We start from the raw sequence: 13472 nt of genomic DNA, 5'->3' as shown, positions 1-13472 counted from the left end.
CTTGTACGATCAGATCTGTCAATTGATTACCAAGGGGTATCGAGTATAAGGGACAAAACGTGGGTGAAAGTGACAGTTATCGAATCGGTATTTCAGGGTATAGAATGTTAGCTGTTGCATGTTGACGGGTGACTGTGCTGCCAAAGTATGTGGAGTGGTGTAATTGGATGAAATAGTTTCAATTCCATCCAATCACACTGCTTAAAGCGCTTGAAGTGCGACAACCTTGCACCGTAAACCTGCCTGCCGCTTCCTGCCGTCGGACTCTATGCGGATGCAGTGGACATTGTCTGGTCAAGTACTGCACATGTATCTCACTCGCATATCTTCCACGACCGAAGAAGGAGCGACCTTGTGGTCAGAGCTGTCGAGTTGGTCGCTGCTGTGTGTGGTCTCACCTTCTCGCTGGGCTTGCGAGTGCCAATTGTTGCTGCAGTGTTCTTATGGTAGCTATTCTCGAGTGAGTCAAGAAGCTCGGTATGCGACGCACAATCTGATCGACCGTCTCGAGCACAGCTGCCGATGGGGCCCCAGTGCCGGGTAATGCGACTACACGTGCAAGAGCTGCAGTGAGGTGATGGTCGTTGGGTGGTGAGGGACTCCCATGAGCGTCGCTTGGCCTGAACTGGAGCGCACTGAACTGGCCAGCCACGAACTCCAAGATAAGAGTACCGAGTCTCGGCACTACTGTTCAGGAGCAAGGAACAAACGCAAAGGGGGCTGCGAAAGTCACTTCCATTCGTCTCGCCGTCCTGCTGAAGGTCAGGGCATTGTCAGTCCCGCGTCTTCGTCCATCTCACGTTCGGGGAATGACCGCTTTGGGCTGAGCCTTGGCATCAGTCGACTTGCCTTTGGGCTTGCTCTTCGCCGCCTTCCTCTTCGATTGGGCCTTGCCCTTGGGTTGAGCCTCGAGCTCGAGCTCGAGCAGCTCGTTCTGCTGCTGCTGGACGCTGTCCTGGTCCCCGAGCTGCATTTCTAGCGTCTCTACCCGCGCCATCAGCCGCTTGTTCTCCGCCTCCAACTGCTGCAGCTTTAGCTCCAGGCCAGCGAGACACTGGACGGTGAGCTCCGGGTGGTCGGCCACTTCCACCGCCGCTTTCTTGCGGGGGGGGGGGGGGGGGGGGGTCTCGCTGCCTCCTGGTCACTGATGGGGTTTCCCTTCACCATGATGAACTAGTTGCTGCTGGTGTCGAAGAATTCGCGACTGACCCAAGCACGCAACACCGTATGTGAAGTGTAGCCATTCCATTCTGGTAATGACTCACTAGCAGCAATTGCTGGAATTTGCGCAAGACAATGTGCCAAACAAGCAGTGTCCAGCACAAGAGGCTGTTCCTCTGCTCACATTGTCTAGCAGACGCTCGAGATGGCCAAGCACATGAGTAAGGCGTCGTAGAAGAATTGAATCGGTGCGTCAACAAAGACGACAGCATCATATCCTCTGGTTCGTTGTGATGTTGATGGACGGGGGGGCATGAAATGTGAACTGGGCCGACTACTGGGATGAAGATCGAAGGCAAGTTGAACTTATCGAGAGTGATGGTCGTTTCTGCGACTTGAGCTAGAAAGCATTTTTCTCCATGCAGTATGGCAATACTAATGCGTTTGTTGCGCTGGCAATCGTTGCCGTGGGGACAAGCATGTCTAAGCTGGAGAGGGAACGGTACCCCAGTCCGGATCAGGCAATTTGTTTAACGGATAAACTTCCTCAATCTCTACTACTGAGAGCGTTCTGGAAATATGATGCTACACCGAGAACCTTGCTGTACCACTAAACATGCAGAAGGAGACAACAAACCTATCGGGTGATGGAGGTGTGTCCTGTGCAAGAGTTTGGAATAGAGCTGCATCATGTGATTGAATACTGCTGATGACTAAATAACAGAACCCGCGTACTAGTCGCGGGTTGCACCAACAATTTGCGCGACTCGCTACAGTTGCATTAATCTCCAAGCTTCCCCCAAGCATGGCATTAGTATCGACTTCGAATGAACATTCAACGGGTTCTCGAACCAAACGTGCGGCCCAAGTATTGCTTTTTTTTATTGGGCTACGACACTAGTCTATTATACGCTTACTCGGCGTACAGCACCTTCAGCAGGTTCGTCGAGCCGGACCTAGCCTCCGTGATGCCGTGCACGGCCACAACAGCGTCGCCGGTCTTCAGCCAGCCGAGCTCCTTGCCAGTCTCCGTGGCGCGGTACAGGATCGAGTCCGTGCCGATCATCGAGCCCACGCAGCGAGACACAACACCCTTCACAAAGCCCTCCGTCTGGCGAGCAGTCTGCTCCAGAGCCGTCAGCACCAGCACCGGCATCTGCGGACGGTACTTGGCAACTAGACGAGCAGTGTTGCCCGTCTCCGTCAGCACCACCAGCATCTTGGCGTTGATGTCGATGGCCGTCTTCACCGCCGACGACGCAACGGCCTCCGCCGTCTGCATCGGGCCGTTCACCTCCAGCACAGCGTTGCGCAGCGACTGGTACACGTCGTTGTAGTGGATGGCGGTCTCAGCCTGCAGGCACGTCGCGGCCATCACCTCCACAGCCTGGCGAGGGTAGTCGCCGTTGGCGCTCTCACCCGAAAGCATCACGGCGTCCGTGCCGTCCAGCACGGCGTTGGCCACATCCGTGCACTCGGCGCGGGTCGGGCGGGGAGCCGTGATCATCGACTCCAGCATCTGCGTGGCCGTCACCACCGGCTTGCCGGCCAGGTTCGCCTTGCGGATCATCATCTTCTGCGCGAGGAACACCGTCTCGGGAGGGATCTCCATGCCCAGGTCACCACGGGCGACCATGATGCCGTCCGTCTTCTCTAGGATCTCGTCGAAGTTCTCCATGCCCTCGTGCGACTCGATCTTCGAGATGATCTTGATGCCGCGGCCACGGGGGCCCAGCACCTTGCGGATGTTGTCGAGGTCTTGGCCCGTGCGCACAAACGAAGCGGCAATGTAGTCGACACCGTGCACCAGACCGAAGTTGATGAGGTCGTCCTCGTCCTTCTCCGTCAGCGTCGGCAGCAGCACCTTGCAGCCGGGAAGGTTCATGTTCTTGCGCTCGCCCAGGGTGGCAGTGTTGTTGGCACGGCACACAATACCCGTGTCCTTGATCTCCGTGACGGTGAGGACCAGCGAGCCGTCGGCAACGAGCACCGAGCCGCCAACCTGCACGGACTGCGGCAACTGCGGGTACGAGCACGCGATCTTGGTCTCGTCACCGAGGAACTCGTAGTCCGTGGTCAGCTCGATGAGCGCGTCCTTCTCGATCGTCACCTTGCTCTTGTTGGCAAGGAAACCCGTACGGATCTCGGGGCCCTTCGTGTCCAGCATGATGGCCACGTTCTTGGTGGGGCGCTTGGCCAGCGCGGCGCGCAGGCGGGTCAGGCAGGCCAGGTGGCTCGCGTGGTCGCCGTGCGAGAAGTTGAAGCGGGCCACGTTCATGCCGGCGTCGATCAGCTCCAGCAGACCCTCCTCGGACCAGCATGCGGGGCCCAGCGTGCAGAAGATCTTGGTCTTGCGCTGCACGCCCTCGACTTTCTGCTTGATGCAGTTGGCGCTCTTCAGGTTCAGGGACAGAGCGGCAGACATGGTGGACTAGATGAAGGTATGGATAGAAGGAGAAGTCACTTGAGTGGTTCTTGTTCAAATGCAGAATGGCATGCCTCCGTGCACTCCAAACGGGATGCATGGCCGTGCTGCTCGAGCGAATGGCTGTGTTGCACAGCAGCTATAGCAAGCGACACCAGTCCCGAGTCCAAGCACCAAAGCGCGCGCGCTTCTTTACAGTCGCGTGCATCGCTTGCTCGATGAGAATCTCTCGATACCCGGGCGCTTGTCGACGTTTCTAGAGCCACTTGGTCCCACAGGATACGATGGCGTGTGGAGACCGGCCGCAAGGCTGGAGATGCCATTTCATGTGTGGGCTGGAAAACCAAGGCATCCCACGCACTGCTCGTTGCAGCGCTACTATGATATTGCAAGCAGCTCGCGGAGTGCAATGTTCATGGTCACCAAACACGGCGACGTTATCATCGCCGTCACACGTCGCAGGCTCTAATTGGTGTTGGCACACCAGTACGCGACACGCGCGCCACGTTTCTCTGCTTTCTCTTGATTAAAGTATGCCGCATTTCTTTACATTTTGCACACGCGCTTCGTCGGCGAGCTCGGGAAAGCAATCGAGCTTTGGCTTGTCAAACCAAAGATTCCTCACTCGTACAGCAGACACGCTTTCACAGCTACTGCGCAGTCTATGAAAATATCGTAGAGGGTATCACACGTTCAAAATCGATCGCTTCTTGCAGTCCCATACTCCAACCAATATATGTTCGTTTACCTTTCAGACAGAGTATCCAAAACTGAACCGGGTTTGACGAGGTATTGAAGATCACGAGCGCCAGCGTATCTTGGCCTGAAGATCTCATTCTCGAATTCGCTCCGAAGTCGACAGACCGCAGACCAACCGTCTCCACCATGGCCAAGCTCAGCATCAAGAACGTGGACGTCAAGGGCAAGCGCGTGCTCATCCGCGTGGACTTCAACGTGCCTTTCGCCCAGGACGGCTCCATCTCCAACACGCAGCGCATCGACGCCGCGCTGCCCACGGTGCAGTATGTGCTGGACCAGGGCGCCAAGGCTGTGGTACTCATGAGCCACCTGGGCCGCCCCGAGGGCAAGCCCAAGGCCAAGGACTCGCTGGCCCCCGTGGCCGTGGCCGTGGAGCAGAAGCTTGGCCGCAAGGTGACGTTCCTGAAGGACTGCGTTGGCGCCGAGGTCGAGGCCGCGTGCGCCGATCCCGCGGAGGGCAGCGTGATCCTGCTGGAGAACCTGCGCTTCCACGTGGAAGAGGAGGGCAAGGGCAAGGACGCTGAGGGCAACAAGGTCAAGGCCTCGCCCGAGGCCGTGGCCGCCTTCCGTGCCAGCCTCAGCAAGCTCGGCGACGTGTACGTGAACGACGCGTTCGGCACGGCCCACCGCGCGCACAGCTCCATGGTGGGCGTGGACCTTCCCATCAAGGCCGCCGGCTTCCTCCTGGACAAGGAGCTTGTGTACTTCGCCAAGGCGCTGGACGCCCCGCAGCGCCCGTTCGTGTCCATCCTGGGCGGCGCCAAGGTCGCTGACAAGATCCAGCTCATCATGAACATGCTGGACAAGGTGGACGAGATGGTCATTGGCGGCGGCATGGCCTACACGTTTAAGAAGGTGATCAACAAGATGGAGATCGCCGACTCGCTGTACGACGCTGAGGGCGCCAAGATCGTGCCTCAGATCGTTGAGAAGGCCAAGGCCAAGGGCGTGACCCTGCACCTGCCCGAGGACTTTGTCATCGCCGACAAGTTCGCCCCGGACGCCGCCCAGAAGGTGGCCACCCAGGACGAGGGCATCCCCGCCGGCTGGATGGGCCTGGACGTCGGCCCCAAGTCGCGCGAGGCGTTCAGCGTCGCCGTGGCCAAGGCCAAGACCGTCGTCTGGAACGGCCCCATGGGCGTGTTCGAGTTCGAGGCCTTCGCCAACGGCACGAAGTCTGTCATGGACGCTGTGGTCAAGGCCACCGAGGCGGGCGCCACCACCATCATCGGTGGCGGCGACACGGCCACGTGCTGCGTCAAGTTCAACACGGAGGACAAGGTCAGCCACGTGAGCACGGGCGGCGGTGCCAGCCTGGAGCTCCTGGAGGGCAAGGTGCTCCCCGGTGTGGACGCTCTGTCTTCGGCGTGAATGGCACGGCCATCCGATCCTTCGGCCAGGAGGAGCGGGCTGTAGTCAATTGTTTCTCGTTCCAACTAATCGCAACAAATACATAGCATTCCTAGCACCAACCGCGGGCATTGCATTGCAGCAGTTCAACGCAATCCAACGCAAAGCCTTTGAAGATGCCTCCGATCCGTGCACAGAGGAGACGCCAGCGTTACACGACAGAGCCGCTGCTGCGACGCTGCGTCATGCGCGCTCGATGGTGTTGCCAGCGTTGCCAATGAATGGCCACCAAGCAGAAAAAAAGTGTCGCCACGCGGCAATGAAGCCGACTCGTCTTTGGGCCCCTGTGCCATCAGACGTAGCGGATACCTTGCCTTGGGCTCGCCAGGCTGCCAGCCGAAAGCAATCAAGACTCAAGACTCGACGCAAAGTTGAAAGGAATATATGCTGTGGGAAGGATACGTTACGTACACAATGCAATGACAGGAAGTGGTGTGCACCTTCCTCCTCGCGCGGGCTCCGGACGACTGCCATACCGGCACGGACCAGGTGGCAGGAAAACTTCGAGCCGACGAGCAGCGCAGTAGCACAAGCCGAGGAGTGTACCAAAAACCCAAAACTCCTTACACCTCCGTGGTCGAGTACGAGCCGGTGTAGCTGATCTGGTCGAAGCCAGTCATGGCCGCGTAGTTGTTGTACTGCTGCTGGGTCTCGTTGAACTCGCGCTCTGCCTTGTGGCTGTTCCAGTCCTCCATCTCGCGCTTGTAGCGGGCGCGGTCGACCTTCTCCTTCTCCACGAACGGGGACTTCTGCTCGTCCGTGGCCTTGGACCAGGCCTCGCCCAGCTGCTTCGAGATCTCCGTGTTCTTCATGTCCTGGTGCTCGGCCTTGATGCGCGGGCGCATGACCTGGCTGTAGAACAGGAAGGCCGAGGATGCGCGCTTGGGCGCATCCGGGTGCTTCTTGGCGCGCTTGTTCGGCACACGCAGCGGGCCGTCGTAGGCCGCCATTTCCTCCTCGTAGCGCTGCTTGTCAGCCTCCGCCGCCACCTTCCACGGCTGCTTGTCCTCGTCGGTCATCTTTCCCCAGGCGTCGGCGATGGCGCGCATCACGTCCGTGACCTTGGAGTTATCCGGCATGGTAGCCTTGATCTCCTCGCGTTTCTCCATGGAGAAGAGGATGTACGGGGATTTTCCGCGCTTGGGCGCGCCCGGCGCCTTCTTCTGCAGGCGCTTGCGCTTCTTGCCGCCCGCGGCCTCCGTCTTGATAGCGGCCCACGCTGCGCCCGCGCCATGCTCGCTCGCCGCCAGAGGTTCCATTGTGCCTTCACTTCGCTTGAGTATGCCTATAGTCAGCGCAGGCAAAAGGGAGAATGCGGGCTTTTGTATGCCATACAAATTATCTTGGGAACCCTATCCCGCAGAAGTTTCTTTACGCTGTCGCCCAGCCTCACTGGCGTGTCATCCCTCCTCTTCCTTGACGATTTGAACTGCGTCCTGCAATCCGTGTGCACTTTTCGTCACTTCCGCGGGTTAATGACCTCTACGGGCAGTTGATGAGGGACATATCCGTCTGGGAAAAGGCGCGAACGATCCACATTGGTCGAGCGCCTGTTTGAAAGTTGGCTTCACCTCGTCCGCAGTGGAGGTCCTCCACGACGCGCAGCTAAATGCACGACAATAGCCGCCGTTGCTCGGAGGCTGGTGCTTCGAGGTGGCAAGCTGTAGGAGAGTGCAAGTGGAGGGCAACTCTGGTAAAGAGCTATGTTCCTCGCAACCTGAGAGCCCTTTATGCCATATGATAGGTAGATATATGCTGTTCTATAGTATTTGTTTTACTTCATTAGCCAAACGCGCCGATCAACTGGAAGAGCAACAGCAGCAGCAGCAGCAGCAGCCATGGCGAAGCACCACCCCGACCTGGTCATGTGCCGCAAGCAGCCCGGCGTGGCCATCGGCCGCCTGTGCGAGAAGGACGACGGCAAGTGTGTGATCTGTGACTCGTACGTGCGTCCGTGCACGCTGGTGCGCATCTGCGACGAGTGCAACTACGGCTCGTACCAGGGCCGCTGCGTCATTTGTGGTGGACCCGGTATCTCAGACGCCTACTATTGCCGCGAGTGCACACAACTCGAGAAGGACCGCGACGGCTGCCCCAAGATCGTCAACCTGGGTAGCTCCAAGACCGACCTCTTCTACGAGCGCAAGAAGTACGGCTTTAAGAAACGCTGAGCGCGCCGCTCCCCACGGACGGGCGGTGTCTGTGGGTGGAGCGGGTCAAGAAATAACAGCAACAAGAGGCGAGAAAGAAATATTCATCACTTGTTATCGGTGGCGTCTTGGAATCGTTGCTGCGCCGTGCTGGGCCAGCTCTCGTTGCTTTACGCTTGCTATTTCGGCCAGCCGTCCTTCTCGTCGTCTTAGCGAGTGAACATATAGATAGCCGTCACCAGGAAGAACATGAGGATGTCCAGTTGCAATTTGTTGTTGCGCGTCTGCAGGCTCTTGCTCGTCTCAGTGGCGCGCTGGAGCGATGCCACGAGGTGCTGGATGACGAGCATCGCGTTCTCCCCAGCGTACTCGACGTCGACGTCAGGCAGATCTTGTTCTTTAGCCGCGATGACACGCAGACAGCTCATAAGGCGCTGACCAGCTTCAACTTTCTCCGTCTCCAAGTCTCGCGCGGCTCGCTCGGTCTGCTCGGCGTGCAGCTTGTTCATCTCGAAGCCGATGATGTCGTGGAACTTGATCAGCGTCCGCAGCTTCTCGCGCACGTGGTCGAAGTCGTCGCCTAGCTTATCGAGTAGCTGCTGCTTGCATTCTGCACTCATGGCGTCACTGCACTTGTGCTCGAATGGAGGGAAATCCACGAGTGCGTGCGGAATGAAAGGCGAAAAGGGAAACCAAGCGACCATCACTCTTACTTCAACTTGCCTTTACCATCTTTTCTGTTCACCAAGACCGTGGACGCACTCGCCAGCGGCTGCGGAATTCAATATACACCGAGCTCCTGCCGCCGTGCAAGCGGACATTCCGCATTAGGCGCTCCTTCTCGAAGATCTCCTCCTTGATGGCCGTGAAAGTGATGGAATGCAGCAGTTCGGCACATTTGTCAGCAAGCTCCAATGAGAACTTGCTGTTCGTCTCAGTAGAGCCCTTCTTCTTCTCCTCCAGGGCTTGCTTAGATGTCACTTCCAAATAGTGGTGGGCCTCCTTGATGAGCACTCGAAGCTGTTCGCAAACTGCCAGCCGCAGCTTGTCGCCTGAGCGCTTGAGTTTCGCCACTTCGAGAGACATCTCAAGAGCTAGCGGGTCCTTGAGCTTCCCGCGTCTGTCAGCCTCGTAGATCTCGCTGCGCTTCGCCCGCAGTGCATTAGCGATGCCCATGTAGGCGGTCAGGTCGGTGCGGAGTTTGGCTTGGTCACACGGTGGCTGGGTCTGCATTAACGCGGGGCTTTCAACCTTTGATGGTGCCGTCTGCAGTTGCGTATTGTTGCCGCGCTTCGCCTTCTTCCCCATTAATGATTTGGTTTACTCGCCCTGCTACACGGTGATTATAAAGTGATCGAAAGCGGGGAAGACAGCCTGTCTGGCGTCATGTACAGCCCTGGTAAAAGCACTGCGGCAACATGATTTCGAAATTATGGCGGCTGCAGTTCAACCACTCGAAGCATGCATTGCAGGTGATACTGCTGTGGCTGCATGAGAGGACCAGGTGCCATGCGGATCTCGCCGATGTTGCAGTGTCGCAAGGCAGGAAGTGGTCAAAGACTATAATACCTTTGGTGTTCGTGCAGCGGACGAACCTTAGGACAACATGCCATTGCATTGCATAGTGAAGCTACATTGGCTTGATTAGAATTTGTGTTTTTGCGGTCTCAACCTCGTCTGATAGAGCCCGGTCGACAGGTTGGATCGGTGCGCCGCCTGCTTATTCCACAGTCAGCACCTTGAGCATGTTGGTCGAGCCCGAACGAGCCTCCACCATGCCGTGCAACGCAACGACGTTGTCGCCAGACTTCAGCCAGCCGAACTGCTTACCCAGATCCGTGGCGCGGAACAGGATCGAGTCCGTGCCGATCATGGAGCCCATGCAGCGAGCAGTGACACCCTTATTGAAGCCCTCAGCCTGTCGAGCAGTTCCACCCAAAGCCGTAAGAACCAGCACCGGCATCGAAGGACGGAACTTGGAAACCAAACGCGCCGTGTTGCCCGACTCCGTCAGCACCACGATCATCTTGGCGTTGATGTCGATGGCCGTCTTGACAGCCGATGACGTGATGGCCTCTTGGGTGTCCATTTGGCCATACGTGTCGAGCACCGAGTTGTGCAGAGCTTGATACAGCTCGTTGTAGTGGATGGCACCCTCAGCCTGCACGCAGATCTTGGACATCATCGACACGGCTTCCGTCGGGTAGTCACCGTTGGCCGTTTCGCCCGAAAGCATCACGGCGTCCGTGCCGTCCAGCACGGCGTTGGCCACGTCCGTGCACTCGGCACGCGTCGGCCGGGGAGCCTTGATCATCGACTCCAGCATCTGCGTGGCCGTCACCACGGGCTTGCCAGCGATGTTGGCCTTGCGGATCATCATCTTCTGCGCCAAGAACACCTTCTCTGGCGGGATCTCCATGCCCAGGTCACCACGGGCGACCATGATGCCGTCGGTTTTGGCCAGGATCTCGTCGAAGTTCTCGAGTCCCTCCTGACTCTCGATCTTGGCAATAATCTTAATACTGCGGCCACGAGGGCCCAGCACCTCGCGGATGTTGTCGATATCCTGACCCGTGCGCACGAACGAAGCGGCGATGTAGTCGATGCCGTGCACCAGACCGAAGTTCACCAGGTCGTCCTCGTCCTTCTCCGTCAGCGTTGGGAGCATCACCTTGCATCCAGGCAGGTTCATGTTCTTGCGCTCACCCAGCGTGGCCGTGTTATTGGCCGTCGTCACGACGCCATCCTCCTTCACCTCCGTGACCGTGAGCACGAGCGAGCCGTCAGCCACCAGAATGGAGCCGCCGACCTTCACCGACTGCGGGAGCTCCGGGTACGAGCAGGCGATCTTGGTCTCATCACCCAGGAACTCGTAGTCCGTGGTCAGCTCCAGTGTCGAGCCCTTTTTGATGGTCACCTTGTCCTTGTTAGCCAGGAAACCCGTACGGATCTCGGGGCCCTTCGTGTCCAGCATGATGGCCACGTTCTTGTGCGGGCGCGTGGCCAGCACCGCACGCAGGCGGTTGAGCGACTCGGCGTGGCTCGTGTGGTCGCCGTGCGAGAAGTTGAAGCGGGCCACGTTCATGCCAGCGTCAATGAGCTCGCCCAGACCCTCCTCGGACCAGCAGGCCGGGCCCAGCGTGCAGAAGATGCGAGTCTTGCGCTCCACGCCCTCGACGCTGCGCATGATGCTCTCAAGCTCGACGCCCTGCTGACTCAGTCCTAGTGCTCCTGACATGGCTGCAACGCACACAGAGGAGAATTAGTTATGAAGGTATCTCCCTCTTGCAAAGGAGCCTCCCGCACTGTAGCAACGTCCTGGTCCGATCGGCCGAGATGCCACGCCGCCGCCCATGTCTAAGGCGAAAAGGGATTTGGCGGCGGGGATGGCGTCACCAACGGACACGGCACTTCGCCATTTTTACCTCGATTGCTTCGTCGCGGGGCGGTGGTTTCTTCTTCCTTGGGGGGCTAAAAGCAAAATGAGCCTAATCTTTCTTTGGCTGCTATGGCATGCACTGATGCTACAGATAGAACGGGTGTAACAGCGACACTATAGTGACCATCTAGTGGCGATTGATTAGGAGGTTGTATGCGACGGAGATGAGCTGTTCTGTAGCTGTAGGTATCATTCCAAGAAAGGATCTTGAAAAGATGTGGAGATTATGGTTCAACTTGGCGCTATTCCTGATGGAGTGCTGCATCGCACAAGGTTAGCGATCGCTCTCTGCGCGATTCATGTCTGCATTTAGCCGTCATCTTAACCTCGGTAAGTTGTAATAACGGCGCGCCGTTGCCGCTAAGATGGCAGTAAAGCTGAGAAAGAGGGTGCGGCGATGAACATGTTTCGCGCACGACTCGTTGTGATTCACAAGGCTACAGTGCTCGCGCTACTAAGCCGGGTCGTCAGCTTCGTCGGATGCAAACAATATTATGGGCTCTTACCGCTGATGGCCAAATACACCAGCAGAGTGCCGTTGGGACCACCTCAGCCTTTGTTGACGAAGTTCGTCTGCTCTCCGCATTAAAATACTTCGTGGGCGATCTGAGGTGCCTGGTTCTCTCGCGTGCCGTGCACGAGCACATGCTATTTAGAGTCGTTGTGCTGCATCGCAGTTATTATCATCAGTGCTGAGTAATAACTTCGGAATGCTTCAAATTGGTGTCCCGCTGGACCGACTAACTGCTTGCATCTTCGGCATCGATGTCCCTTCGGGTGGTGTGTCGACATCGCCATGGCTTTACAACACTCTGAGTAGCTGTGCACGCACAAAAGACCGGGCCATGCCAACTCTGCGGGGGCGTGGGCAATGCACCGCCTAGCACCTTCTGACCCAGAGTGCTTCATCCCGCACCACCTTTTGCTGAATCGAGTTACCGAGTATCAGTGAAGGTTGCCATTCGAAAGAGCTTTCGCAGCGCTCGTTGTTTAGCCTGCAGTCGCATTCGCTCCTCTGAATTTCACGTCGCTCATGGAGGATACGTACCTGCGCTTTAGACGCAGCACAACTTCCTATCTTGCAGTCTTGTATAGCACCGGCAACAGAACTCGGCGGCCGCGATGACGAGCGATGAACTTGCCTTATGGCTCGATAGCGATCGCCAGGACACTCGGGTTTCGCACAGCACTCGGGTTCGACACCATCCACCCCCACACAAACGCTTCCTTCTCCTGAGAGAACTTGTACAACGATCAATGCGATCCAAGTCGCGGACTCCTCGCGAGCAGGTTCACGCCTGCATCCACGCGTACACGCTTGGCGTCTATTCGCTTTGTGGTGCTGTGTAGAGCAGAGCTGCTTGCAACAATGCCTACAGATTCAACTTACATGTATCCCCTTTATCGGCGCCCTCTCTGCTGGGATCTGCCTCGGACCCTCGTGATCTTCCCCTCCAATGGAGAGTCTCCATGCGTGCTGCGGTTTTCAGTCTACGGTCCCCACGACGCAGCGAAGATCAGCCCCTCAGTAGTTGCAGAGCCCATGGTATCAGAGGAACCATCCCCGCTGCCTACTGCTGCTCGCGGTCCAGCTCCAGAACTGTCGCCCTTGACACCGCGTCGCCTGCCCGGCAGCAGACCTTCTTCTGAGCCGATGTAGGTGGCTTGCAGCAGCTTTCGGTCTACATTGTCGAGCAGATCCGACGTCGCGCTGGCAGCTGGTCTCTAATCTTTTTTGGCGAGATTTAATCTGCGTGCCGCGGGTTGAGCACAGCATTGCTGCTCTTCGGCGGCGTTCTCGTAGCGAGAGTGGAGATTCGATCTCTTCGGCGGACTGGCAAAAAGCGTCGTCGGCTGACGTCGATCATTCAAACCAGGAGCAATCACGGGCCGTAGCAATCAAAGTTGCTGCGCCAACTGTCGCAGATTTGGCCCTATCCATGCTTGCCTCGAATTCGGCTGCAGCAGTGCTGCACGCCTTGCCCCAGCAACGTGTCTTACAGCAGCATATGAACGGCTCGAGCTGTGCACGGCTTGTCCCGCAGCCTAACCAGCCTCCACGCCGAAAAGTGGCGTTCCGCCGTCGGTCTCGAGATTCAAGACCGACAATTGAAGACTATCTGATGCT

General features: G+C 57.7%; 7 protein-coding genes across 7 annotated transcripts; 2 read left to right on the top strand and 5 right to left on the bottom strand.

The window, feature by feature from the left end:
* Positions 1-796: 796 nt before the first annotated feature.
* Positions 797-3586, bottom strand: KRP23_12318 (Pyruvate kinase; the record flags this gene model as incomplete). The annotated part of the gene is made up of 2 exons (XM_067882921.1): positions 797-1099; positions 2093-3586. The coding sequence occupies 2 exons, from the start codon at positions 3584-3586 to the stop codon at positions 797-799; spliced, it is 1797 nt and encodes a 598-aa protein (XP_067739927.1).
* Positions 3587-4471: 885 nt separating this feature from the next.
* Positions 4472-5716, top strand: KRP23_12317 (Phosphoglycerate kinase 1; the record flags this gene model as incomplete). Its single annotated transcript, XM_067882920.1, has 1 exon — positions 4472-5716. The coding sequence occupies one exon, from the start codon at positions 4472-4474 to the stop codon at positions 5714-5716; it is 1245 nt and encodes a 414-aa protein (XP_067739926.1).
* A 602-nt stretch (positions 5717-6318) lies between these two features.
* Positions 6319-7014, bottom strand: KRP23_12316 (High mobility group protein 1.2; the record flags this gene model as incomplete). Its single annotated transcript, XM_067882919.1, has 1 exon — positions 6319-7014. The coding sequence occupies one exon, from the start codon at positions 7012-7014 to the stop codon at positions 6319-6321; it is 696 nt and encodes a 231-aa protein (XP_067739925.1).
* Positions 7015-7593: 579 nt separating this feature from the next.
* KRP23_12315 (PHD finger-like domain-containing protein 5B) lies at positions 7594-7926 on the top strand (the record flags this gene model as incomplete). Its single annotated transcript, XM_067882918.1, has 1 exon — positions 7594-7926. One exon carries the CDS (start codon positions 7594-7596, stop codon positions 7924-7926), a length of 333 nt encoding a protein of 110 aa, XP_067739924.1.
* A 188-nt stretch (positions 7927-8114) lies between these two features.
* KRP23_12314 (uncharacterized protein) lies at positions 8115-8525 on the bottom strand (the record flags this gene model as incomplete). The annotated part of the gene is made up of 1 exon (XM_067882917.1): positions 8115-8525. The coding sequence occupies one exon, from the start codon at positions 8523-8525 to the stop codon at positions 8115-8117; it is 411 nt and encodes a 136-aa protein (XP_067739923.1).
* Positions 8526-8646: 121 nt separating this feature from the next.
* On the bottom strand, positions 8647-9213 carry KRP23_12313 (uncharacterized protein; the record flags this gene model as incomplete). The annotated part of the gene is made up of 1 exon (XM_067882916.1): positions 8647-9213. The coding sequence occupies one exon, from the start codon at positions 9211-9213 to the stop codon at positions 8647-8649; it is 567 nt and encodes a 188-aa protein (XP_067739922.1).
* Positions 9214-9625: 412 nt separating this feature from the next.
* KRP23_12312 (Pyruvate kinase) lies at positions 9626-11471 on the bottom strand (the record flags this gene model as incomplete). The annotated part of the gene is made up of 3 exons (XM_067882915.1): positions 9626-11145; positions 11331-11376; positions 11469-11471. 3 exons carry the CDS (start codon positions 11469-11471, stop codon positions 9626-9628), a joined length of 1569 nt encoding a protein of 522 aa, XP_067739921.1.
* Positions 11472-13472: the final 2001 nt, after the last annotated feature.

The sequence above is a fragment of the Phytophthora ramorum genome (genome assembly GCF_020800215.1).
Source record: "Phytophthora ramorum isolate Pr-102 chromosome Unknown Phyram_PR-102_s0014, whole genome shotgun sequence".
NCBI lineage: Eukaryota > Oomycota > Peronosporomycetes > Peronosporales > Peronosporaceae > Phytophthora > Phytophthora ramorum.
This window is presented reverse-complemented; position numbering and strand designations above follow the sequence as displayed.